This window comes from Limanda limanda, chromosome 5 (assembly GCF_963576545.1).
Source record: "Limanda limanda chromosome 5, fLimLim1.1, whole genome shotgun sequence".
Taxonomy (NCBI): domain Eukaryota; kingdom Metazoa; phylum Chordata; class Actinopteri; order Pleuronectiformes; family Pleuronectidae; genus Limanda; species Limanda limanda.
This window is the reverse complement of record NC_083640.1, coordinates 5,175,007-5,202,601: the sequence shown is the minus strand read 5'-3', so window position 1 is coordinate 5,202,601 and position 27,595 is coordinate 5,175,007. Positions and strand designations below refer to the sequence as shown.

The 27,595-nt window shown below is 40.2% G+C and overlaps 2 protein-coding genes across 2 annotated transcripts in view; both read left to right on the top strand.

The window, feature by feature from the left end:
* Nucleotides 1–3,080, top strand: part of arvcfb (ARVCF delta catenin family member b) — a 110,097-nt gene extending 107,017 nt beyond the window's left edge. Inside the window, exon 16 of the mRNA XM_061072229.1 lies at nt 37–3,080. The gene's annotated coding sequence lies outside the window, so the exon portion shown is untranslated. The remainder of the gene's footprint in view (nt 1–36) is intronic.
* Nucleotides 3,081–3,583: 503 nt separating this feature from the next.
* On the top strand, nt 3,584–26,870 carry txnrd2.2 (thioredoxin reductase 2, tandem duplicate 2). Its single transcript, XM_061071247.1, has 17 exons — nt 3,584–3,659; nt 4,866–4,931; nt 5,042–5,098; nt 5,202–5,346; nt 6,339–6,413; nt 7,395–7,473; nt 7,830–7,892; nt 8,162–8,232; nt 12,401–12,420; nt 12,792–12,883; nt 12,977–13,151; nt 19,269–19,405; nt 21,700–21,795; nt 22,298–22,390; nt 23,895–23,966; nt 24,362–24,459; nt 25,094–26,870. Exons 1-17 carry the CDS (start codon nt 3,584–3,586, stop codon nt 25,215–25,217), a joined length of 1,539 nt encoding a protein of 512 aa, XP_060927230.1. The 3' UTR covers nt 25,218–26,870.
* The last annotated feature ends 725 nt before the right edge of the window (nt 26,871–27,595 follow it).

Sequence of the window (27,595 nt, the reverse complement as noted above, 5' to 3'; positions counted from 1 at the left end):
CTTCTAATATGTTTCTATCTTGTCCGTGTGCTTCAGGCTTAAAATGAGAAGGGAGCGACGCCCCAGCTCGAGGAGGATCTCTCATATCACCACTGCCATTTCACATGGAGCTTACCTTTGAAGTTGGACTTTGTACAGAAAAGAGGATTAGAAAACAAAAAATAATAATGATCACAACAGCGACTACCCAGCAGCAGCCAGCATTCTCATGCTTTTCAGAGAACATTTTTAAAAGAAGAAAAAGTGACTACTCCTACTACTTTCTCATATCTACATTCCCACTGGATATCGTGTGATTTTAACAGAGTTGACTCTTGTTGAGCTCTACTGGCGACAAGAAACAGACAGAGGCCGGTGCTGAAGGAATGGAAATGTAGCAGGTCGATGAAGTGAAATGAAAAGAATGAATTGTGAAACGAATGTGCGATGGATGGAAATCTATAAGAGAAGAGAAGGAAAAAGGATGTTTTTAAATTTCAGGTTTCACATCTGAGAAGATTGTGTCCTGAATTTTGTGGGTTTTGAAGAATTTTCAAAGTTTGTCGTCGAGGAATTGGTATTTTGATGTGAGACAAGTTTGGATTGGTTTGTTTGAAGGTCCCTGAATGTTTGTTTTCAGAACGGCGGGATGGACACGAGAAAGTCAAAGAAAAGAGAGAGAGCGAGCCTGAGAAGAGATGTAGCATAGTGGATAAACATGTGCTCCCAGCAGCCTGCTCTCATAGATTTACAATCCATTTGGTTCACTGTGTTTTTTCAAAAAACTAAAAAGAGAAAAAAAAAAAAGAAAGTGCACTGAGATGCTTTGAAATCAAACATGGTTAACAGGGGATTGGTTTTATACAATGAAGAGTCTGAAGAGAAGTTGTGTGTTCGGAGAAAGGAAAGTGACAATGTGTGTGCGGAGAAACAGTTTTTGTTAACACTGCAAACATGAGCTAAAATGGAGAGACCTTCTGTTTCATTGTGGTCAACATGTATGAGCCAAGTGACATGTTGACCTTCACTCACAGAGCTGCGGTTACACGTGTAACCGCTCACGTCCTGAAGCAACGTGGTACGTCGAGTTTCCTGCTCGCTTGCTCTTTGTCCATGATGTGTATTAAAGAGGATATAAGGCATTTTTTGTTTATAAATGATTTGTGTTTCTGAAAAGAGAGACAGAGGATTGTTCTCTTGTTGAAAGGATAGATTTAAAAGATTCTTTTTTTTTCTTTGTTGGTTTTATGTAAATGTATATTAGGGTCAAAACAAAAAAAATGGAAAAATGAAGGAAAAAAACAAACAAAAAATGGTGGACTTCTTAGTTGTATGTTAATATCACATTGTTTGGAAAGCACATCTCATTTGATAAAGGCTCACCATGTTTGTAAGCAAGAAATAACCACGTAACTTAAATGTGTGTCAAATATTGTCGAGTTATGCTGACGATCACCTATTTATATTTTGTATTTGTCAAAAAAAAGGTAACAGAGAAAATAAGTTTATCTGCAGTGTTCTTTCTTAAGGCAATGAATACATATATCAAAGCAGACAGTGCTATTGAGGGGTCAAGGGGAATAAGACAAGAGGTGACAGTGTTAATAAAAGTCCCTTCATTTTTCTTTCCGATGCATTCAGACCAAGTAACCACCGGCCCTCAATCCTTCTTCACACGTGCATCTTAAAGAGAAATATTCAGTCGTGAGCATGAAGAAAATCTGTACAGATGTTTATATTATGTTCTTTCCAAGTGCCAGTTTTTTTGTGGTGTCATTTGGATATTAACTAATTCATTCGCGTGCAGGAAGAGAGTACAGACGGACGAGTGGATCTGGATATTCTAGGCAAAATAAAAAAAATAAAAAGTTGCATCACACTGTATAAATTAAAACATTGAGTTTGGTCATATAGTATATATTTTTACAACGCTATAGGGTGAGCAGTTGAGATGCAGAAAAGCAGAGAGATACAGAAACTTATTGCCATTTCTTTCTCTCGCTTGACGAGCAGCATTCAAACTCCAGTGGTAACGTGTACGCTGTCCTCTCCAGCTCCAACAGGAGACAGGAAAACGAGAGTCCAATCCAAGTTGGTATCACTCACGCGTCATCGAGTCGAACGGCATGTGCCTGCATTGAAGTCTGATTTTTCTTTGTGACGTATGTGACTTTATAAAGCTTGCATATTTTACACAGTGTTTACAAAGATGTACGTTGTGGTAAATATCAATAAACTACAAAAAAATCTTACTGTATAAATTTTACTTTCAGGGGGTACAAATAGTTATGATACCCAGCGTCCCTTTCGTGTGTCCTCAGAAGTGTGTGCTCTCATTGGACGATGCTGAACCCTCACAACATTATAGACCCACATGACTGTCTATTCCTGACTGCACTAAGCGGTGCCACAACCAAAGGATCCGGAGGTGTATTTGCATGCATTCAAAATAGAATTTAAAAAAATTGGTTTTGTGGATGTGCAGCACATTGTACATTTGCAAAAATTTAAAAAATCTAGGCCACTGTGCTGTAAAATAAAAGCAGGACATGGACACACATGGAATCAAAGAAATCTAACTGTGTAGATAACTGATTCAAGACCGATCAAAACAAAGTAACTGTACTACTCAGTAGCAGATGTGTTTGTACCTATCATGTGCCTTAACCTTTTCCATGGTATATAAAGATAAGTGTGTTTTATATAACTTTTTTCCTCCCTTTCGGCTGTCATCTCTCCATCACCTCTCCCCCTTTCTCCACCTGTGTCAAACCCGGCCTCCCCTTATTTCCTCCACTCATCTCACTCATTCATGGTTTGTCCTGCAACCCCACCCCCCCTTCCCCAAGACCTGAGTAGTTTAGACTGTTGGTGGGTTTCTGCCTTGTATGACATTGTATTATAAACTTTTAAAAGAGATAGAGTCATTAAAGAAAAAAATGGTTTTGATTTCCTAGAGGAGTGAAGTTGTTAATGCTTTGGTAGCGAGCAGAAGCTATGCCACAGTGACAGAATGTATTATGTTCATTTTACTAATACCCAGAGGCAAATATTACGCTTGTTAAACATAACGGAAAAATACTGGTTTGTAGAGTATAAGTTTGGTGTGTTTTCAATAAATCATGCCTGGAAAGAAACTGTTGCCTGCCCCTGTGTCTTTTTTGATGAAGTTTCTATAGAGACTCAAGGTGTAAGGTCATTATAGCGCCCCTTAGAGTCTACAATTTTAATAACAAGCCGCTACAGGAGGGTCAGTCCTGCCAAATTACAAAAGCGAAAATGTGTTTATTTGTGATGTTCCCAGTAAATTGTCCATATTGGATATTTATTTTACTTCCAGGCACTAAATGGAAAAATAAATGGATTATAATAACATTTTACTATATATTTTACTATATATATTATATTCAAATAGATGTCTATTAAATATTAGTTTAAGATGTTTTTTCCAAAGGTATTAATTTAAATTGTATCAAACAACCTTATACTTTTTTTCAGTTTTTAGACGATTACCCATGACCCTGTGTGACTTTGTGAGCCATTTTTGTTCAGGCAAATATGTAACCACCACCTCAGCCTGCTGGGGTCCTTTCACAATAACAACATGGCTGCCTTGTGCAGAGGAAGACACCGGTGGAAAAGGACCAAGTGGTTTCATGTCCTAACAAGGACGCTGACAGGTAAAGCAACTGGCTGAGTAGTTCTGATATTATCTGTAGATACAGAGGACACACCGGGCTCAGGTTAAATGAGCGGAGGCGTTGCTGTTAGCATGAAGCTAACTCAAAACAAAACAGCTCCTGCTAACTGTCTGTTATTTCATGTCCGTTTATGTAAACACCACTGATGTGATAAATGTCCACATTAGAAAACACATCTATCTGCACTGTGTGGTGTAACTGTCCTGTTCTGCTCTGTCAGAGTCAGTATCAGCTGACAGGAACCTCTGCTAAAGTCATTCAAACTAAACAACATGTGGATGCTGCTTCCTGGTGTTTGTCTCTACACCTGCTGCTCATTGAGTGACACTGCTGTGTGTTAAAGTCCCAGAGATCATCAGTTTCAGACCAGTAACCAGCCTGTCTGTCTCCAGCCATCATGACCCTCAGATCACTGATGCTGCTGCTTGCTTGATATGATTTGATACCTTGCATCAGTATTATATGATTGGCTGATTGGATAACTGCACCAATCAGCAGGTACTAAGTGTTCCTAATAAATTGCTGTGTGTGTAGAGGTCATACTTACATTTGATCAATAATGTGAGAATCTATTGTATATGACAAGTGTTAGTGTCCGTGAGGTGAGTTGGGTTGCTAGGGTATTGTGTAATATCCCTCTGTAGTTAGATCATATAAAATTGCCACATGTTTGCATGGTGTTATATGAAGAGCCCAACCAATATGGATTTTTGGTCACTGGAACCAATATTCAATTGTAACATAATCTCTGATATATCCATATATATATATATATGTATATATTTAAAGAAATTGGTTCATCATTCCCAAGGTGTTGTTATCAAACCCTATTGACAACGAATATTTTACATTTTAACTATAAAATGTTTTGTAAAGAAAGAGAAAACAAATATATAGAACTTGAATTCAGAAAATAAACAGATTTTTTTAAATCTAAAATATATACATGAGCTCACATTCTGCTATGCTTATTGTCTCTATTTCATTTTTTGGCAAACATGAATGCAGATACCAATATGTCTATGAAAGGATCATATCAGTCGTTTCTATTCACCTACTGATAAATTGGTCGGGCACTTAAAATGGTATGCCAAATAAAAACGTAAATGCAGCAGTAATTGGTTAATTCATATTTTAATTAACATAATTGCTACTTTGCTATAATCATCCATTATTCCTGCACAGAGAGGTCTGACTATGACCTGGTGGTTATTGGTGGAGGTTCTGGAGGGCTGGCCTGCTCCAAAGAAGGTGATATCTCCCATTCCCATTATTAATTATTGTTCAGGTATCTGTGCATCCTGACGCACTATGAACAGTCATTTCTATCTAATTTATTTTAACATATACACTTTTTACAGCGGCACAGTTGGGACAGAGAGTTGCCGTTTTAGATTATGTGGAACCATCTGCAAAAGGTAAAATTGAATTTGTTATTGTAGTTAATTACAAATTTAAAGTTTGTTGTTTGAAGATTTACACAGGTCGTTAAGTCCTCTGGAAATACTTTTTTTTAAATAGGTACCAAATGGGGTCTTGGTGGTACGTGTGTTAACGTTGGCTGCATTCCTAAGAAGCTGATGCACCAGGCCGCTCTACTTGGCTCCGCAGTAAAAGATGCCAAGAAGTTCGGCTGGCAGATCACAGGGCCAGTGTGCCATGACTGGTGAGTCCAACTCAAGTTCAATGTGATGTATCTTAATGTTTCTCCAGCTCAAGGGAGAAGTCTTCCTCATTCTGATATTCATAGCTGAACAGCACCATCTAGTGATCACATTACAGACAGACAGCGTCCAGGGCAGAACATGTTTGAGATTACATTATGCTGCAGGTACACACAGTCTTTTAAATTATGTTGGAAAACAACATACATTGGATTGGATGTTGTTTTCTAAGAAGAAAATACTTGCACAGTCTTAAATCAATTGAAAAAAATAACATAAGCCAAAGTTGAGAATAACATTTGAAGTGTGTTAAAGATTTAGTGCTTTAGTTAATCTCATAATTAAAAATAACTTGATTAAATGTTCCTCTGAGGACACACACACAAACGCAGGCATATAAAGAGCTTCTTAGATAGATAGATAGATAGATAGATAGATAGATAGATAGATAGATAGATAGATAGATAGATAGATAGATAGATAGATAGATAGATAGATAGATAGATAGATAGATAGATAGATAGATAGATAGATACATAGATAGATACATAGATAGATACATAGATAGATAGATAGATAACTTTATTCATCCCCAAAGGAAATTAAGTCGTCATAGCAGCCGGTATATTTGAATACAAAAAAATACAATACAATAGAATAAAATAAAAAAATATTGAGGTAGAAAGAATAAAAACAGAAACACAAGATAAATAGGTAGATAAGGTGCAGTGGCAAGATGATGGTAGTAGTACTGATGATATGATGGTAATGTTATTGTTAGACAGTATATAAAGTATATAATATAACATAATATATATTTATATATGATAGTAATAATACCAATATAATAGCAGTATATAGTAATAATGGTAGCAACAGTATATATAATAATAATAGTAAATATAATAATAATAACATGTACACTTGTGTGCACTGTTAGTTTGTCTATGAATGCATGTTTCTAGTGTATTTATCACCTGTGATGTTTTTTCAGGGCCACCATGGCAGAGGCTATCCAAAACCATGTCAGGTCTCTGAACTGGGGTCACAGAGTTCAGCTACAGGACAAGTAAGTGAGATCACATGTGCTCACTGTAGTCTTATTTGGTTCTTTCAGTGATGATGTATTATCAAATTGATTCATTCATTCAAATGTGGTGATAATGGATGAACAGGGGTTAATAAATAATAATTCCCAGTTTTTGTGTCCCTTCATAGTTTACATTTTTTTCTCACAGCCGTACAACAGATATGATGTATTGCGTGTGCACAGCTGAATGACTGAGTCAGCAGCTACATGTTGATTGAGTTACTGCCTGGAAGGCAAACAGGTGTTAACCTCTACATGGATGTTCCCAAAATGTGTATATATATGTTGCATATATGAATACATATATATATTTTTATTTATTATATTCCCCTGAAATACAGATTGTAAATATACATATGAGTTGTTTTTAACAGCTAGCGCATAAATATGAGTGAATAATACAATCAAAAGTGTCATTTTAAAGTAAATGTGGAAGGGGACTGAAATTCAATATGACTTTAACTTCCAACTATACATTACAGTTCAGTGTTTTCAAATTACTTTGTCCATATAGCAGCAGCACAGCTTGATTTATGATAAAAAAACAGATAAAAAAATATTAGAATCTAAGTTTAGAAATTCTTCTGGCTCTTTTCGCTCACTGTCAACTCCTGCAAACTAGAAAATTTGCTGTGATATTGTTTTTGGTTTTCACCTAAAAACAAAACTGAGGCTAAATCTTGCAACACAAACAAAACACAACACGTAACAAATAAGGAATTATCTTTCACCGTGAAGCCTCTTTTCTGTACAACTGAATCTTGTTTTTAATATCTTTTGTAAGTAAAAATGTTCTTGGTAAATGATTATTGTAGAGAAGAAGAAGTGGAAATACGTAGGAAATAAGTTAGGAGTGATAATGGGATAGTTATGAGTAAATTGGCAACAGTTAGTTACTGGTCTTTATTGCTGTAGATAAATCCACCACTGTGAGAAACCTGTTTGTTTTCTGTTTTGCAGGAAGGTGAAGTATCTGAACATGAAAGGGAGTCTGGTGGATCAACACACTGTTAAAGGATTGACTAAAGCAGGAAAAGAGGTCAGCTATTAAATCACTTTTATTTAAATGTCCTTACACAGTTTCAGTTTAGCCACCACTTTTATTTTGATCCTTTTCTTATAAATTTGCATTTAGATGAATTTAATGCTCTTTTAGCTTCTTAATAAAAGTGCAAAATCTAAATCCAAACCAACTTTGTGATCCTAACTTTCTATATATATGTACAACTTCATACTGACTGACGGTGCTGCTTGTTTCAGTGATTTCAGAGTGTTTCCATCATCACCTGAATGTTCAATACTGTGGAGACCACTTTCCGTCATCGGACATTTCCTTGTTTTCTAAAGGATATGAACAGAGACCTTTTCATGTCATTTCCCTCCTCTGTCATACAGACCATCCTCACTGCCAAGAACGTCGTGATCGCCACAGGTGGCCGGCCTAAGTACCCCACAAGTGTAAGCATCATCTGTGTTATGGTTTCTCTGCCAGTACGTTGTTGGTTGGTTGGTTGGATACCAGGTAAACGAGTGAGACAGAGAGGGAGAGAGAAGCAGACAAAACAACCGGAGTGAGGTTTGGTAGCATTCCATGATGGCACATAGAGTGCACAAGTCTCAACACACCCCAGATCGGAGGTTTTTGGGAGCCATCTATTATTGATAGATATGTTGATAGGTGACTGATAGGTTGATGGTTATGTTCACTGCTTTAACTCTTCTTACAGATCCCTGGAGCGATGGAGCATGGCATCACCAGTGATGACATATTCTGGCTGAAAAGATCGCCCGGAAAAACGTGAGGAAGCTTTGTCTCAAAACACCCACCCACTCCCACCTGGCAACACGCTTGTATTAAAACTGCTGTACTGAGGAGATATTAACAAGTCGGTGCTGTGTGATGGTGGTCAAATTGCAGTATCAGACCTTTTTCATTATTCCAGCAGCATTATAATATTTAATATAAAGCCTGTTGGCATCTTTATTGATACATAGACGAACCAGGGAAACAGCCTCTTACCTCTGTCGTGTTAATGTCTCGCTCTACCCAGGCGAAGCATTGCTCGCTGACACACCATGTCCTACTGTCACGCACTGTAATCACTCATCGGTGACATGCAGTTTGTTTTTCTCCCTTCCTGTCAGCCTGTCCTCGCCTCATGATTCAGATTAGCGGCGTGCATCCTGACCTTTACAGAACAAGCCCTTTAATCCAACCATTTAGCTCCTGTCATCACCTGGTTAATTGGTCCTTCCCTGACGTTTCCTCTTGGCACCACATGCAGACGGTGATTGGTGGTTGCGGTTGTGGTTGTGGTATTACAACGGTTATGTTCATTGTTTGTCTCGTGGAGACGGATAAGCAGAAATTCTAATTTCCGATGTACCAGCTTCATGTCTGCCTGGCTGTTCATCTGGGGCCTGGAGATTTAATTGTTTTTTATTAAAAAAAATGTCAACTAGATTATCTTTGGTTTGTCTGATGAGTAAGGCTCGTACATTTTTTGTAGTTGAAATGCTCCATTTTATTCCCTTTTTCTATTGTTCAGGCTCATCAGTTCCTGTATGATTTTATTCTCAAACGTGAGACGTACCAAAAAAGGGTGCTATTCTGCTTTTTAACCACTTGGTGGCAACACAAAATCATTTACAGTCAACAAATCAGTGTGAACTGTCCTTTAACAATTACCACTGTAGCATTCACCCATTCAACAAAACATCTTTGTATAGGAAGCAGAATTATCCTCTCGGTGAGAACACTTGAGTTCAGGAAGTCCTTTCATGTAGGTGTGTGACAGTTAGTGCGGTCCTCTACGTCCCTGCAGGCTTCAAGGGGGGAGATGTGGGTTAGCATTAGCTCCATGAGCTGGAGATGTTGTGCTGCAGAGCTGTCAGCTGTGCAGGTGAGGTCCAAGTGGCTGTTTCTGCTGGTAGGGCTGGTGTAGGAGTGGGGGGGTCCAAGCGAGTGATTGGTGTCTAATGGGCCTTGGAGCACACACACAGCTAAATGACAGATTTGGCCCCAGGGCCGAATCCCAGAGCCGGCTGCCATCAGCGCTAAGCACGTGCCAACAGGACTCTGATACTGGACCAGTCGAGATGGACCAGTACATGAATGAGAGGGAGTCGTGTGTGGAGTTGTGTTGGGGTTGATGCTATTTCATTTTACAATGCAACATATTTATTCTCATAAAAATACTTTGTCTAGACTTGAGGAAGAGTAGGGGAATAAAAGCCGGAAAATATAACACCAGTGTTTCAGTGCACCTGATCATATCCATCCCTATGCTAAAACCACACAGGATGTTACATAGACTTACAATGAATCAGAAAGGACAACAACTATGAACTGAACAGTTAAGTTATTTGCATCAGATAGCTAATATTATATTTTGCAAATTGCAAAATGTTTAAGTGATTATCAATGAAAAGTTATGTTTGCCCATGAAAAGTTCTTTTAAAAATCAGCAAAATTGCCTCATTTCACGTTTCCAACAAAAATGGAACCTATTCAAATTTTCTTAAAGGTTCAGATTTTCTCCACAGTTTATCAATCCAGACAAAATGAGAAATGCTTTCAGGATATGAAAGTAACAGTGAATGAAAATGTCTTCGTTTGGAGCAAGACACAGACACTCAGAGGATTATCCAAATCTATGTTTCCATTATCACTGCCGAGGAACTGTCTAAGATTAACAAACAGACACACGAGCAGGAGAAAACCTCCTTTCTCAAGATTCATTGGTTCAGTTGAAGCCTTGGTTTGACACCAGTGCTGCAACAGAGCCAAGCCTCAGTATTTTTATATAGTTTGTTGGGTGGCTCCTTGTCCAGTTTGTTACCTCAGGCGAAAGTCCAGTGTAAAAGGAGAAATGAACCATGTGTGGACGAGACGGCCTCGCCCTTTCTCACTTTGGCAGCATTTCCTTATATTAAACATAGTAAATGTTTTGACTGTGATGTTTTCAGTAACCTAACATGGCGGTTTTGTCTCAAACATCGATAACAATCTCAGTGGGGAAGCAGGAAACAGATTCATGTTACTAAACTTTTGTGCAGCTGGCCACACTTTCACTGTAAAACTTTCAAATGAAACTGTTAGGGACTGTCAGAGATTAAATTTCCCATAATCCACAGCCAAGAGTCAATGCATTCATACCCTATACATTTGTGGTTCATTAGATGGAAATATTTTTTAAATACTCATTTAGTCAATTCATTAAAAAATACAAAGACACTATGTTTCTACCTGCTCTTGAATCTCTTTGTCTTTCCAAGTACACACATCTCTGTCAGAGTCCGCTACGTGAATGGCACCTCTTTTTTATCCCGGGTTGTTTGTTTCCTTCCAGTTTTGGAAGGAAACAAATAACTACTAATAATCTATTTGCCATTTTACTAGTGGGACTTGCAGGAAAAGTTCTGGAAAATGTCCAGAACAACTGACTCAGACATTTTTCGTTCTCACATGCAGCCCATCAAGAAAATTGTCTGAAAGCAGTTTACAGGGTTCGTACGGTCATGGAAAACCTGGAAAAGTCATGAAATTTAAAATGTGTTTTTCCAGGCCTGGAAAAGTCATGGAAAAAATAATCTTCTAAAAGTTTTGGAAAAGTCATGGAAATTTGTTATATTCATATTTTCATGTCGTTCATTTTAGGGATGGGCATAATTAATAGACGATCGATTTAGACAATTTAATCGAATGCCCATCCCTAGTTCATTTACGCTGAGTTTTAAATAATTCATATGCTTTTAAAGAAATATGCTCAAAATATAAGCAGGCATACTTGGGTTTGTGTCATTTAAGGTATACTGTATGCCTTGGAATTCTCATTGTTAGTTTGAATACTACATTTTGTCACTTTTTGTGTATACACCGAGATTTACCAAAATGTTCGGTCATGGAAATTTGGTTTAAAGTTATTGAAAAGTCATGGAAAAGTCATGGAAATCCATTGGTCAAAATGTGTATGAACCCTGAGTTTAAGTTTCTTTGTATTCAGATAAAACCTCACTTGTAACTCTCCTTGAGGTTTCTGGGGGGTTCTCCCATGTTCAAAGGGCTTTTGTTAAGCCTAATCAGGCAAATTGTTATTTGTGAATATGGGCTATAGAAATAAAATTTGGGACATTGAGCATTCACTGAGTCCATTTCCCAAATGACCCCATTGTAGAAAATGGTTGTAAAGATTCTAATCTGTATCACATCTGTACAGACCAATATTAAAATACAACCAGACGCAGCAGGTGAGAAGCAGGGTGAGGGGAAAGGACCCAGTTTCTCAGTGATGAAAGTGTAGAATCAAGCTAAAGCTCTTTGCCTAATCTTCTCTAAGCCACCTCACAATACGTGCTAAGCGCAGCGGTGCGTTTCACAGACGTGGGGGAAATGGGCACTGGGGCTTTTAGTGGTTAGTGTGAGCATGGACGAGGGCAGGAAGTGCTGCAGGCACCAGGAGCTGTCAGGTGGAGCAGACCTAAAGGGAAGCAGGTCTGAGCCGAAGTGGGTTAAAACAAGGGGGAGAGAGGCCTCATCCATGCGGGTGACTGGCTTCACTCAGCGGACTGATGTGCGGACTTGAGCCATGAACATGGCACACCCCATCCGCAGGGATTAGCCTAAATGCTAGAAATTAGCCCTCCTCAGCCGACAGATGTCAGTGCTGGATTAGACTTGTGATTCACCCGGACCACACACACGCACCCCATCACAGACACACACACACTCATTGCTTTTCTGTCCCCTTCTCGTACATTTTCTTCACACCTCTTGACTTCCCGCTCAGGTGGTAAGGTTCTGTAATTCATCGCCTCTCTAATTCCAGGATTTAAAGTAAACCTTTTCAACTCCGGACCTGCTTTGTTTTATTTGGCCAAAAGTGTGCTGAACAATTGATGAAATGTATTTTTATTGTATTATTAGTTTAGCTGAGAGCTTCTCTTTATTTGTTTTTTTTTTGCAGACTTGTGGTTGGAGCCAGTTGTATCCTTTGTCTGCCAGAGAGCTGGTGAATGGAGCCAGCGGAGAAATCCCCTGGTGATCAGTTGAGAGAGTGTGAAGTTATTGATTCGATAAAATGTAACTTCAGTGTCAGATCAGTTTGAAATTCTATTACTAACTCTTAGTATTTTCCATTAATACCTTATGACTGGTCAAAAAAAGTTTTTGCATTACTGTATTTACACTTCATTTAGTAAAGCATGATTAAAATAAACATCACGTAATTTCTTTAAAAACAGTTAACTGAACATTGTTAAGATGCTGTATGACTGTGACTTTTAAAGCTTCACTCATAATGGTGCTCTCTGTAAATGTAAATCAAGCACTTGAATCCTTAACCTGGTGTTGCTCAGATGTGGCCCTGGAGTGCGCTGGGTTCCTCACAGGCATCGGCTTGGACACCACAGTGATGGTTCGCAGCATCGCCCTCCGGGGGTTTGATCAGGTATTGCTCTCTGCCCTACAGCGTGCATTATCTGATTATAATGATGTTGATTTCATCGTGTGTGAATGTGTGTGTTCTCTCTTTCTTATGCAGCAAATAGCAGGTCTAGTGACAGACTATATGGAGACGTATGGGACCAAGTTTGCATGGAAGTGTGTCCCAAAGAGAGTGGACAAACTGTCCTCAGGAGCCCTGCAGGTAACCTGGACCGACACCCAGACAGGCAGTGAGCACAAGGACACCTACGACTCCGTGTTGTGGGCAGTGGGTGAGTCTGTGTGTCATCTTGATTGTGCGTGTGTGTGTCATTTCTTAACGACAGCTCATCAAAATCAAAAACTAGAATGGCTCTCAGTAGAGGCCTAACAGTCCCCTATGAAACCAAAGAGTCCATAGATTCACTAAATACAGATAATGGGAACCACACCAAATTCCACACACTCATAAATATCAGGATTGATGTGCCTGTTTTTTTTCTTCATCAAGACCCATGGATTTTGGAGAAACGAAAATTACAAAATACACCCCATCATCGCCCATATCACATCCCTCCACCATGTTTTGTAGCATTCATCCAGTATTTTCGCGATTTTCCTGCTTGCTAACAAGCACAGATGAAAACATTACCACCAGAGGTACCTAATGAGGGAGGTAACATAAGTGCAATATGCTTGATGAACCCTCTCTTCCTCCACATGAAGATCAGATGAGTCGTTCAAATACAGACACCATCCCTGAAGTGTCTGTTGCTCATTGTGTTGGTTGTAGAAACATCAAAGCTGTAGGCTTGAGACTAATGTCACAAAAATGACTACACAGGACATGACAGCTTGTGTATAGATACAAGACTTGATTGCAAAAAATGTTTCAATAACATGTTTTTGCCTGACAGTGTTGGTCATGTCTAGCACAGCTTCACACCTTGAATATAATACATTGATGCTGTGTTAAAGGAAAACTCACTTGCTATAATAAAGACTTGTGACTTGACTTGAAATTTGTTATGATTGACTCCACTTGATTTGCCCTTGACTTTCGACTTGTGCAGGACTTGACTAAGTGAACAAAAGCCTTTCCTTTGAGGTGCTAACTGGTGCTTATATCAGACTTGGATTGACTAATCTAATTGATATGGGGTTGAGAAACATGATTTAGATGATCTCGAAACTCGATTTGATTATGAAGTCAACTTTCAACAACCTGATCAGATATTAAAACACTGCTGCTTTGAAATGAGTTAAATAATTTCATAGTACAGCGATTAACCCCCTATCCCCTATTTTCAAAACTTCTCTAGGGACGGCATGTTAATCTACACCTGTATTGTTTCCCTGCGATGTAATAATAGATCCCTGACATAAAAACCAGGCTATGACTGAGTTCCCCCGCCACCATCAATTTCATTGTCATCCTCAATAGAGTGCAGTGTCAGCAGATAGAAGAAGAATCAAGGCTGAAAACAAAGTAATAAAGCCTGAGCGATGGGAATGGCCAGGGGAAGTGTTAATCACCCAAAGCTGGCTCTCGGGTAGGAGAGGGGCAGGACGGGGCAGGATGCACCCAGGCACAGGGTCACCACATTCCCCTCTTTGTTCTCCCTCTCTGCGCCTTCCTGCCCGTGCCAGCCCTGCGGAAACCAACCCTGCATCTGTCACTGCCATCCCTGCCCACGGCCCTCCGCCGGCCATTACCACCAGCTCCATGCCTCCCCTCTCTCGTCCATACATTCTCCGTTCCATCATTTCACTTGGGCCATTCCACAAGCAGTGTGGGTAACAATGGAGGGGACTTCCGTCAGAGCCGCAGCCGTCAGTTTATTTGTGTTGAGCGCTTTCAAAGACGACGCCGTGCTTCCGAAAATCTGACTTCCAGGTTTCTTGCTTTTTGAGCGTGTGTGTGTGTGTGTGTGTGTGAGGGAAACGTCCTTTTGCTCCATGCGTGTGACAGTGACAAGGATGTGCGTGACCCCGAGGCTGAAATGACGTTCGTTCTTCTCGCCCGTGGCGGAATTCCCACATGGTCTCGCCATGAGGCTGCTGGTGAGAATGCTATATGCAGTGATTGCTTGTTGAGTCGGTGTTTGTCATATCATGCGTGAAATACCAAAACTCTGCCAAGAACTTGACATTTTGAAATCCCCCGAAAATATATATTTTTGTCCTAATTCACCGAGCTCAAAACTCTTCAAGCCTTATAGTTTTATTTGTAGCCTATTCCCCATCGTATTTTTTATCGTCTGCTGCTAAGTCTTAATCACCACAACTTCAATTTCCATCATATTAAATCAAACCTTTCTACTCATAAAAAGTATGTCCAGAAATTGTGAAAATACCAGGAGCAGTTTCCTCTGTTTTAAACCTTTACTACATTCACTGTATATCCATGAGGGCTTTAGTTCCCATACAGTTCAGTGAGAACCAGTAACAGCCTGGTCTCCGCTCTTTGATGTGTGCAAGCAGGAGTTATGAGTACAAGGCCACTTCCCTTTACGCTGACCTTACACTAGGGGCCGGGCAGTGTCCCAGGCCTCTGTGGAGTTATTAAAGGCCAGAGGGGAGAGGGGGGACAGTATCACCAGCGTCTGCTACATCCTTCTCCACGGCCCTGGCTGCCTCCACCTTTCCCCTGCTCCTTCCTGGCCTCATGGCCGCTCCCCTGTCCAGGTGTGCCCACAGAAACACATCAGGAAACAGAACATTTCCATTCTTCCTGTCTGGTTGCAGATAGTGGACACGTTAGTCTTCCTCCTCACTTTGCTCTACAGGACTCGAGGATGTCACAGCTTTTAAAGCACATTTGCCTCATGAAGATCAAGTTCCTGATCTAATGTTGCTCCTCTGTCAACATCTTTCTGTATTATCAAAAATATAGATAATCATACAAATGAATCAGACCTAGAGGGAACTGTGTATATTATTCATTACTCAATCATATTACATGATACATGATGGTTTTTGGGCAAGAGTGTGATCACTGTGATTCACAGAACAAAGTATGGAATCACACATCTCGTTTCTGGACACTGGTAATTAACACTCAGCCAACGGGTTTTTTTGTTTCATTTTCCTTTCTCTTGATTTTATTATTATCCACAGACAACAACCATTTCTTCTGCCAGTTAGATCTAAATCTATTTGCATTATGAAATAAAACTATTTTGGTCTTAAATGGATTTTGGGGCGGCCCCGGCAAACTCTTCTCCCAAGAACAACACCTCCCCTTCTCTTTGCTCTCCCTTTTGTCTTTGTTCATTTGATTGATCAGATAAGCGTCCAGCTCTCATTTCAGCTTTGTTGTGGCTAATTAGCGTAGCGGTCTGCAGGCTTCCTCTTTATGTCCAAACAGGCTTTGCTCAGATCAGCCCATGTGTCTGACCACAGTCTGTGTGTGTCCCAGCTCATACCAAGTCCCTTATCAGCTACCTCACTGTTGTTGTTGTGTTGTCGCCGTACAATGGAGACGTGGTCAGTGCCACAGTTCAGCACCGAGTGGAATTACAGACGGGAACGCCTCGTATGGACAGAGAAAGTCTGAACACAACAGTGAGATTCTACTGATACAGATCTTTGTAGGCCCATACTGATAATCTCACTGTAACTGAAGCTGGAATGTAATATTTTCAAAGCAGAAAATTCTCAAGTTTTAAGTATTTCAGCTGCAGCAGCTGTCAGGGAGGTAAGCCCTCCACAGGATGTAAACCATAATGGACACAAATCCCCCCACACCATTTGAGCATTTATAGGTTATATAAAAAATACATACATTAAGATCTAATCACACTCTAATGTTGGTAACGGCAGACAGAAGAGCAAATATTCAATCATATATTCTTCTATGAAGGAACTGTAACTGATGTAGAAACAGGTAACAAATGATTTGTGACTCAATGTAATCAAACACAGTAACCAAATATAATGATATATGATTACCAAATCTTTTGTGTCATATAAAGCATTAATTTGTGTGTTTATATACATTTACAAATCATTTACGAATAGGTTTAAAATAGTTTATGTTGACATGTTAATCTAGAGTTTGAAGGGAAACCTCACCGACGGTCACACTAGGGGCACTAGAGGGTAGTTGCATGTAGTTCGATAAACTGCACCAAATTATGTCACTTCAGTCAACATTGGAGTTGTGAGTTGATAGAAGTGCGCTGACCAGATCTCTGTAGCCTGCTCCTCATCTCTGCTGTTGAGTGTACCACACCTGAACTTCCTAACCAGTCTGTCAGCAGTTATATGTTGTGACTTATATCAGGGTTCCAGATTTTTAAATAAATGTAAAGTAGCTGTCCACAGTAATTATATAAATATTAATTGCTGGAGTACTGTTGACCATGCATCTATAATTTCGATCTAAAACTCCCAAAAACTCAAGATCTACTTACTAAGTTTCTGTTTTCAGCTGTTTCTCATAGCCTTCAACAGATAGTTTGAATAGTTGATGAGGAAAGTGAAGAAAGTATTAATATGTCAACAAATAATATGCTATATGGCCACAGACGTTATGTCATCAATCATTCACTGATTTACATTGTTTATACACCAGTTAAAGATGTGTTTTTAAGTTACAATTGATGACAAATACTGATGGATGGAAGGTTGGAATGATGGAGCTTGTTTATAAAAAACTGAAACTGTTGTAAATAAATTATACATTTTTCAATATTTTTATACTCCTCCTAAATGAAAATGCTTGGTATGAGTATTGAGCCTTTTTGCCAGAAACATAAAAATGGAAATAAGAAAAATCTGATTTGATTGTGAGAACATACTTTCCTTATAAAGCTATACGTATGATACTAAACTTTACACCAACTAGAGAATAACATGGACTATTCCAGTGTTGTGGCAATAGACGACAAGAAAATATTTACAAGTGCTGCTTTTGGGAAATGGTCATGACTGGCTAACTTCCTGTCCGTCCTCCTCGTCTGTGCTCTCTATTCCATTCCACCACCCATGCTGCGGAGCACTAGACAGGTCCCTGTAGCCCACTGGTCTGAGAAGAGGGGGAGCACGTTGTTCTCCGGCTCCAGTCAGGAAAAAGGGTCTCGGAGGTTTGTTGTTTTTGCCGTCCGATAGAATCTACATGGGTACCTCGGGGCCGGGTGTTTATTATGCTACCCAGGCAGGTTATGAGGAGCTATGGAGAAGGCCGAGGAGGCAGTGGTTCATGCTCCATCACCATGGAGACTCAGTGTCGACAGCATCAGTCAACCTTCTCCCAGGAAGTGTCAGAAATCGCACCTCTGTGTCCCATGGGATCGATGGGATAAGCGATTCCCAGCTGCTCATCTTTTCTCCTACTCTTGAGCTTTTAGCTATCCAGATGTTTTAGTTAATTGCATGTTTTGTCCAACTACTTGTCCAAAACCCAGAGATACTCAATTTGCAATGATACAAAACTGAGAAAATGCAGGAAATCACACTTTGTACCAGTCAGCCGCAATGGCTCTAGGGTTGTGACAGTCGGCCACAAATGTCTCTTTTCGTAGGATGAACCCTAATGAGTTTCATCTTCTGTCATTTCCTGCACGTTCAGTTCAAAGTTTGAATAGCTTGAACTTTCCTATATGGATAGGCACTTTGTATGTATAGTTCTGGTTTTCAGATGATGTTGTCTAATAGCTTTGGTGATCCCACGACTTTTCATTTAGTCCTTTCATCAAATCATTTATTGTTGAACTTGCTCAGTACTTCTATCAGTCTGCTCTCAGATTTGTGCTGAGTGCTAATAGGAAAATTGTAGAATACTAACAGGTCAAACTAAGATAATGATGATGGTAAACATATGTGTGTTATGAATGTTCAGCATCTGCATTTTCATAGAGGCTATGTTAACGTACTGAAGTTCAGCCTTTATCTCAAAGCAACGTTGTGCCAAAATAGAGTTTGTAGAGATGCTAGCATGGTTGTAGACTCTTAGTCTTGTTGGTTTATAAATGAGCTACTATTTGAATTAGTAAAAAGTTGATAGTGAATGATTATGATTAACTATTTATTTCAGAAATTATTTCATTAGAAGACATCATATAACTAATTTCTAAAGGTAGAGCTTCATATACAACATTGCACATCATTGCCCCCTGAAGGTGAATCAGAGGAAAACCCCAATCCTATTTGTTTTACACAACCTTATAGTTTTAGAAGCCCTCTCTTATTAGCGTTTTAGCTTCAGATAGCCTCCCTCTGTATAAGCTATGTTTAGGTTTCTGATTAGTAATATTCTCAATTTTCTGTGTAGGATGGAACTTAAGGACATTCCTGAAAACCTGAACATGGAAAGTTATGATCACTATAGAGCGCCTGTCTCCTCTTTCTTTTCCCCTCCCTTTATAATTCTAATGTAATATACTGTTCTTGTGTTGTTTCCTCAGGTAGAGTCCCTGAAACCAAGGCCCTGGGCCTCGACAAGCTCGGGGTGCGACTCAACAAGGAGACGGGGAAAATAGTTTTGGGCGCTGACGAGTCGACCTCGGTGCCAAACATCTATGCTTTCGGTGACATTGGTGAGGTAGGTTTTGTCAGCACTTGCCACACTGACGGGAGAAACCACGGCAATAACATTCTGCAATAGTAAAACACAGAAACGCAAGTCTGCAGTGTTAATTTGGAGTGTTGGACTGTTCAAAGTTACTGGAAGTCCACACCCACGTCAGTTATGGCTCTTCCAAAAGTCTGTCATCACTGGGAGCGAAATGTGGAATCAATCACCTCCAGATAACAGCTCTGGAAAATGTCAGTAAATACAGAATCATCACTCTAAGTCATTTTCACATCAATACCTAATTAATACTGGTTGTAAAGTAATACTGTTACATTATTAAAATATGAACGGAAAGTCCACTCTGAACACATCCACATTTTTTGTTGCTTTACCTGAAACATCCTACTGCTTGTTCACACTGAGTCAGGCATGAGTCAAATGAAAGAATACATGTTACATGTTAGACTATGACACAATCTCCAATGTCCACGAGTGTTGATAAATCAAGACAAATCTTATTAATTAAAACATCAGATCTTGGCCTGTAATTATCAGATTCAAACTTTAGAATTTTTGTTCTTGTCCAAAGTTGTTTGTACAACATGAACAGGAACTGCTGCAGTATTAGGTCTTAAGATGCAGATTAATTTGAATGTTATTTTAAAATGAGCTCAAACTCAGATGTAGATAATTTTAATCAAGCCTCATCTTTAATAACTCAGTAATAACTGAGTCTTCACCAGAATTAGTTGGGCAGGGTCCGATTTTTATCAAGTGTATTCATCAACACTTTAGACCAACTTTATTTTCTAGCCAGTTGCAGGCCCATCCATTTTAAATTATTCATTAAAAATCATATAGCTTTTAGGGCCTGTGTTTATTCTATTGCTCTCTCATTTTATATTTTTGGCAGTTTCAGTCCAACTTTACTTAACATGCATATGATCCTCCTCTTATTACACACACAACCTCCAGCTATTTGACAAAGATTGTGCAGGATGGTTCAGGGCAACTCTGACTTGTATTTTATTTTCCCAAAGTTAAAATCCCTCATTTGGTTTCCACTACTCATTTCCACCAAGACCTGTAAAAATACCTTTTATTTTTTAACTTTATTTTATTTCATTTATATAGATGTGTGTGTGTGAATTTACATACATACACATGTATTTGTCCATACTATAAATTAATAGGGTTTCTAGGATGTCTGATATAAAAATGGATAACCTCTAGATAAGAGGTCAAATCAATAACAAAATAAATCAGAGTAACATTGTGATGAGAAAAAAATTCAAAATTCATGATCATTGCCTCATAGGTAGAACATTAATTTGTTCACATATATAAAATAAATATTTTCCAGCAGTGGGCACTTGGCAGAAGACTGAATACAAAGTGAAGCCAGTGGCACTGTGTGTTCAGAGCGGCTCCAGCCATGTTAATACTAGTTCTACCTGCTCAATGTAACGTCAGTGTTGTGTTTTCATCACCACCAGCTGTGCGCTTCCTTCCTGCCTCCCAGGCCTCATGAGACACACACACACACACACACACACACACACACACACACACACACAGACACACACACACACACACACACACACACACACAGAATCGCTGAGCGTCTTTCTGATTGACAGCTGGCTTTGAGGAGTCGTGATTCACCCCAATCTGTCTGTCAACTTTTCGCGGCAGCGGGGAGGATTTATTTTCTTCTTTTTTTTAAAACCGAGATGGTTTATGTATCTCTCGATTTGTCCATCGCTGTTATTCTTGATCTCGGGAAAGAGTGCCAACAAATGCATTATAATAATGACGAATGCTGTCTGGTGTGTAAACAGTTACTGGAATACCAGAGCGCACGTCCACATCCATGCAGAGGTGCAGGAGGTGTTTTGGACAACAGGATGTGCGATGGTAATTTAACAGGTTTTAGTCATGGCTTTAGAATTGCCCCGCAGCCCTACTGTTTCCTGTACCATTCAGTGTGTGTGTGTGTGTGTGTGTGTGTGTGTGTGTGTGTGTGTGTGTGTGTGTGTGTGTCTGTGTGTGTGTTTTGGCAGACATCCAGGACAATGAAGTCAAAATCATAGAAGCAGAGATTTGTGTTAGATAGTTTAAATGTTTTAACTCTCACCACTTGTGTCAGTCAGTGACTCCCGCTTCACCAAGTGTTTGTATTTACACTACTTCTGGACTGTATGCTCTTAATAGGAAAAAGCTAAGTCAGATATTTTTCGAAATAAAAAGGAATATTTAATTTCAAATAATTTGTGTGTACATGTTTACAAATGAATAAATGAGCATTTCTCCTGTTTTAGGGTCGTCCAGAATTGACACCGACAGCAATTAAAGCAGGAAAACTTCTTTCCCACAGACTGTTTGGTCAGAGCACGGAGCTCATGAACTACGACAATGTAAGACACACACACACACACACACGCCGCACACACTTTTCCTCCAATTTCTCCCAGGTTTGTGTCTTTGTGGCCTTTTGAGCTCCTTGTTTTATGTTGCATTAGACGTAAATAACAATATAATACGTTCTGGAACTTTTTAGTTTGAGTATCATATGCACCCCAACCCCCATCTGACCAAACCCCCAACTTTTCTCCAGGATAAGTTCAGAATAAACATACAACATTTTTCAATATATCATCATTCTTCATCATCTTATATACACAGAAATTCATCATTCACCAAGTCTTAATGGATGTTTGAATATAGTGTTGAGTTTCCCTACCTACAACTAATGGGAATTTCTAAGACTGATATACTGATGATCAGTTTGATGTAGTTTCGGATTAAAATAAATAAGTTAAAATATGTCAGTATTTTGGATATGTTAGTATTCATAAAAGTGAAAGTATTCCTGAGAGGACAACTGGAGTTAATATTTCTGTGTGTTTTGTGGGACAGGTGCCCACCACAGTGTTCACCCCCCTCGAGTACGGCTGTGTAGGTCTGTCTGAGGAGGAGGCAGAGAACAGACATGGGAAAGACGGCATTGAGGTAACATAGATATTTTTATAATACTTTTATGAGCAGTGAATTTACAACTGTACATTATTCCAGAATGTATTTCATTTTAAATAAAACCCTCTATATGTCCACATTTCAACTTAAATTACAATAAAAAAAATCAGTTTTTCATAATGACTTATTCAAATTTGAAAAAAACATTTTACCACTATATATACTAAAATATTTATGTGCATGACTTAATTGCACATGCGGATTAGAGGAGGTGTGACCTGAATCCTTCACTAGCAGTATTTAATGTAACAGTACAAGTGGCCACAATGCATTGAAATGCCAATTAATATAAAATATTATCATTTATCATTTATTGTATACATATATTTGTATGTTAATAATGTGAACAGCAGTGCTTTGCTGAAGATGTGAAAATGGAATTTCAAAATACTTTTACAATTCAATTTGTGGTTCTGATGCAGAAATTGCTTTTTATTACAACACCATTGTAACTTTAACTTTGTTGCATTATGAGATTTGTATTTTTACCAATAAATGAGCGGCCACATGCTACACATACACAAAATGTACAAAGTCATGCTTCAACAGGTCATGCTGTACCATAAGCCAGCCATAAACCCAGACACACACACACACACACATACAATGCAAAAATAAGCAGCTCTGTGTTTTACCTGCTTGTGTGTGCACATGCTGTGCCAGATACTAGCTAACACCTGCAGGAGGCTGTAGATAAACGGTTTAGCGGGCGAGGTGGGGCTCCCGGCTGTGACTGACAGGCGAGCAGGAGGCCTGATTGAGGTGTGTATGGGGTGATGACAGGCGCGCTGAGATCTGAGGAGGAGCTGCAGCACCAGGCCCCCGACAGCTGCACGGACCGCACAACCTGTGTCGGCACGTTTTGCCCGGTAGAATAAAACGCACTCGACGTACGTCATAGTCGGGACTTTTGAAATCTCTCGGCCTCGTGAGCGAGCATCGAGATTTTGATATAGCGTTTTGCACAGATTTAGCGTTTGCACAGATTGTTTCAGGGTGAAAGAATCAGTGTGTACAAGGATCAGCTGCATTTTTATCACAGTCGTCTTAATCAGTAGTGATGAGACATAAAATACAGGATGTAAGGAATGAATTCATGACCTGATATTAAATTCAATGAATACTTTTTTCTGATTCTATTGTAAAATAGAACTTTCAAATAGTAGTGAGATATTAAATGACTTGTAATGCATCACAGTATAATTAACTCAAGTGCCTCCTTTTTCACAATTCAGTTATCTAAGTAACCGTATGTATTTACTCTTATTTTACTCTGTCACTGTACAAAATACACAAGACTCCCTCAGTGTTTTTGTTTTAGCTAGGGAGCTTTGCCGGTTTAAATAAAAGTCTGCAAGAGGTTATTTTAATCACTGTAAATACTGATTAGCTGAAGGCAGAACACAAAGTATAACAATAATACATGCTATCTCATTTAATTTCTGTTTATATTACTTGTCCTCTCTGTTTGTCTGTGTAGGTCTACCATGCTTTCTACAAGCCTCTGGAATTCACTGTCGCCGAGCGTGACGCCAGCCAGTGTTACATCAAGGTAAGGTTGACCTGCAGATATGTCATAAGTTGTTCTGTGCGATATTTTGAAGTAGATTTTTTTATTTTTTTATTTTGTATACAATGTTTTTAGTTCATTTGCTATATCCAGTGTGAATGCATTTGTTGGAGGACAGGAGCAGTACAAAGTGTTGCCTCCTGCAGCAGGGTAGTGGGATTCAGACTGCTCACATTGTACGAAGGATCTATACAAACCTCTGAGTACATCTGTGGCCTAGTGAATCGGATTTAGGATCCACTTTTCCTGGTCCACCTACTACAAATATGAAGATAATGTGCAACGTGCAAATATGGTTAGTTAGACAGGAGGACAACAACCACTAACACCTTGTGGCTTCACCCACTTGCCTAAACTTTGTGTTTAAACCTCCTCAGGTGGTGTGTGAGCGAGGTGGAGACCAGAAGATCCTGGGTCTGCACTTTACTGGTCCCAATGCAGGAGAAGTTACTCAGGGCTTTGCTCTCGGCTTCCAGTAAGTCTGGATTACATTTATGATACATTCAGTGTTTTTTGCTGCTTTTTGTTTCCGATGGATCAGCTATCAGATCAGTTATGGTGTTGAGTTTATGTGTTGTAGATTTAGAGTCAAGTTGATGATCAGGACGGAATATGAATTGATGTGGCTGCACATTTTTCCACAGTCACAACTCTTGAATCTAGGTAGTGATACATGTCAGACTACAACTTTTATGTACTGTATATATGTTATAGATTTTTCTGAATATACAGAAGTGAAAAGGGTTTTTATTTGAAATTGTACATTTTACTACTGCTACAAAAGGAAGGTAAAGTAAGTGTTTGGTGGATCATTTACTTTAAAGAGGTACAAAAAACAGACTGCCTCAGTAAACCTCTACAACACATCACTGATCCAGTTTAAAGCCGGCTCCTCTCCGAGCTCTTCAGCAGACACGAGCTTTGCTTCAAATTAAGTTACACACCATGTGGAGGACAAACCCGCTCTTACAAAATGACTGATGGCACCAAATTACAGGAGTCATTAAAGCGTAGATCACTTACACAGTTGTCAGTCATGATACAGTGTGAGTAACAGCAGCTTGAATTAACTCTGTGTGTGTGTGTGTGTGTGTTTGTGTGTGTCTCAGGTGCGGGGCAACATATTCCCACCTGTTGCAGACAGTAGGGATCCACCCGACCTGTGCTGAGGAGGTGGTCAAGGTCAACATCACCAAGCGCTCCGGCCTGGACCCCATGGTCACCGGCTGCTGAGGTTAAGCCCCTCGGTCTCTGACCACCGGTGAGCACACAGGGTCCCTCAGTGACAGTAGAAAGAACTTAGCCTGGGTTTATCGCGCTCTCTCTCTCTTTGTCCCTCTCTCGCTCTAATATGGCCCCAAAATGGCCCCAATGTTCCCAGTGCTTTGTCAGATTTATGACGTCCCTCCTGTGCAGTGGGATCTCATCTTAGTACAGGCATGGATGTAATCCCTGGCTGCACAGGTTAGTGTCATTGACATGTCCTGCCATAACCAAGACTATGCTTATCCCATATACATGCATGTTATATGTATGCTGTAGAAATGCATTGGCTATAGATCAGGTTATCGAGGCCACAGAGTGAGCTTCTTTTAAATAAACAGGCTCATCAATCAGGATTACGGCCCGTGCTCGGGGTTGTGTCGAAACCGCACGAGAAAACGTGGACAGAGCCCTAACGCTTTTTCTGAATATATATTCTGCAAATATTGTTGTTTCTCTGGCTGTACTTCCTGTCCATTAGTCTTAGAGGTGACACATACCGCACACCCCCCGCCCCCTCCTCATCCCCCGTGACACTGATGGATGGCCCCAGAGCCGTCGCTGCAGCGACACCGCCCCATTTCCCATGGACACACACAAACAGTTGGCAGGCCGCCTGTCCGTCAGCCAGCAGAGCGCCTGGCCCAGGGAGCCCCGGCTTGTTTAGGGCCCAGCAGAGTCCAACAGCAGACCCCAGGACTCTTTCTCTTCCTCCCATGCCCTCCTTCCTCCCGAGTCATGCAGGAATGTAGATGAACCACAAGCATGTGCTGTCGAAAGCCGTGTGGATGCCACAGCCCGGGCCCAGTGCAACCCTATCTATCGATAACAGAACTGTGAGAGCTCTATTACAGCTGCACTACCCGGCCCCACCCAAAGGTGGCACTATTGCCCTCCAGTTCTCCCCTATATTTCTGAGCCAAAAGAGGAAGGAGGGATAAAGTAGTCGGTGGATAAAAAATAAGTCTGAATACATTCAAGTTGCACATTTAATCCCCTTAATCCCTTAAAAAGATGTGTGTTTTGGGTGAAGCCGGGAAGCAGGTTGGCTTTATTGGTGCCAAACTGATAAGGGTTATCTGTTGTGTATTTACATGGGTGACAGGTTAGGCCTCAAGAGTCCTCACTATCAAAGATAAGGGGAGCTGTTTATGTCAATAGAGCAGTGATAGACCCCCAGAGTTTGCCAGTAAAGTGTTTAAATGTTCCTGCAGCTGCCTGCACTGGACATCTTGGCTCTATTAAGCCGAGGAGGAGGAGGAGGAGAACTGTCAATAAGGATGTCTGCTGCAGCGAAGAGTAGTTTGGGTGGTTGTAGTTTATTTTTATTTGAAGTCTAATCTGCCCCGTCTGATTAATGATTTCGATGAGGGGAGCGACAGCGTGCCAGGAGATGGAGAGAGGAAAAAAGAGAGAGAGCGCTACCAGGTTTATTTGGACCGGGGCTGGAGGAGAGAGAGCTGAGTTCCAGCCCTGGGTAAAGGGAGGGAAGGGGGATTCCTGTGTGCTCTATTCAGGGCCGAGGTGCTGACTGAAGGACCCTGACCTCCGCTCAGCAGGAACAGCTTGACTCTATCACTCGGAGCACAGAGGGCTCACATACTGCGGTGCCACGCAGCAGGGACCTGGGGGGGGGGGGGACGGACGGAACAAACCCACCGGCCAACCCACACAACACCGAGCGGTGGCCGGCGTGTTTGCCCAGGGTAATTGAGTCTATGTTCCCTGAGCTTATCGAGCCACTTCAGAGACCCCCGGTTGGGCCCGAGGCTGCGTGAGGGAAGTCATCGAGGCCGTCGGTGGAACTGTAATGTCTGTTTGCTTTTCACCCTCCACTTCCCCTCTGCTTTGTCTCATCTGCTCTGTTACTTTATACACAGTACAACTCCTCACCAGCATTTAAAGAAAATTGTATTTTTTTCATTTTTTTTTACTTTAAAACACAAATGAATTCTTTATTTGTTGCTGATGGTTTTACTCCGGGCCCAAACCTCCACACCAGTTCACCTCACCTGAGTCCTGCTGAGCCGGGTCACCTTTCAGGTCGGCCAGATAATGATGACCTGCACTAAAACCCAGAGCTGGGGAGTGCAGGCCTGATGTCCCCTGGCTGACAACTTTAGTAGATGTAAATAGAGAAGTGTAATTTTCCATTAAAGCTTTGTAATACATAATTTATCTGTAAATTAATAAGTCATTGGAATGCAAAGTGTCACCATTAAAGTAATGATGCCCATTGATTGACTGTTCAGTGTTCTATATTACTCCTCTGTGTTGTGGATTAATGTGCATGAATGTGCACGTGTTGTGTATACATTGTAATAGGGTGCATGTGTGTATATAATGAG

What these genes read in the sequence shown, in the direction of transcription:
- txnrd2.2 (XM_061071247.1), top strand. Translation starts at nt 3,584, where the DNA reads ATGGCTGCCTTGTGCAGAGGAAGACACCGGTGGAAAAGGACCAAGTGG. An exon ending in AAAAGATCGCCCGGAAAAAC is followed by an intron (nt 8,233 to 12,400) that starts GTGAGGAAGCTT and finishes TTTTTTTTGCAG; the next exon opens with ACTTGTGGTTGGAGCCAGTT. An exon ending in AGCTCATGAACTACGACAAT is followed by an intron (nt 21,796 to 22,297) that starts GTAAGACACACA and finishes TTTGTGGGACAG; the next exon opens with GTGCCCACCACAGTGTTCAC.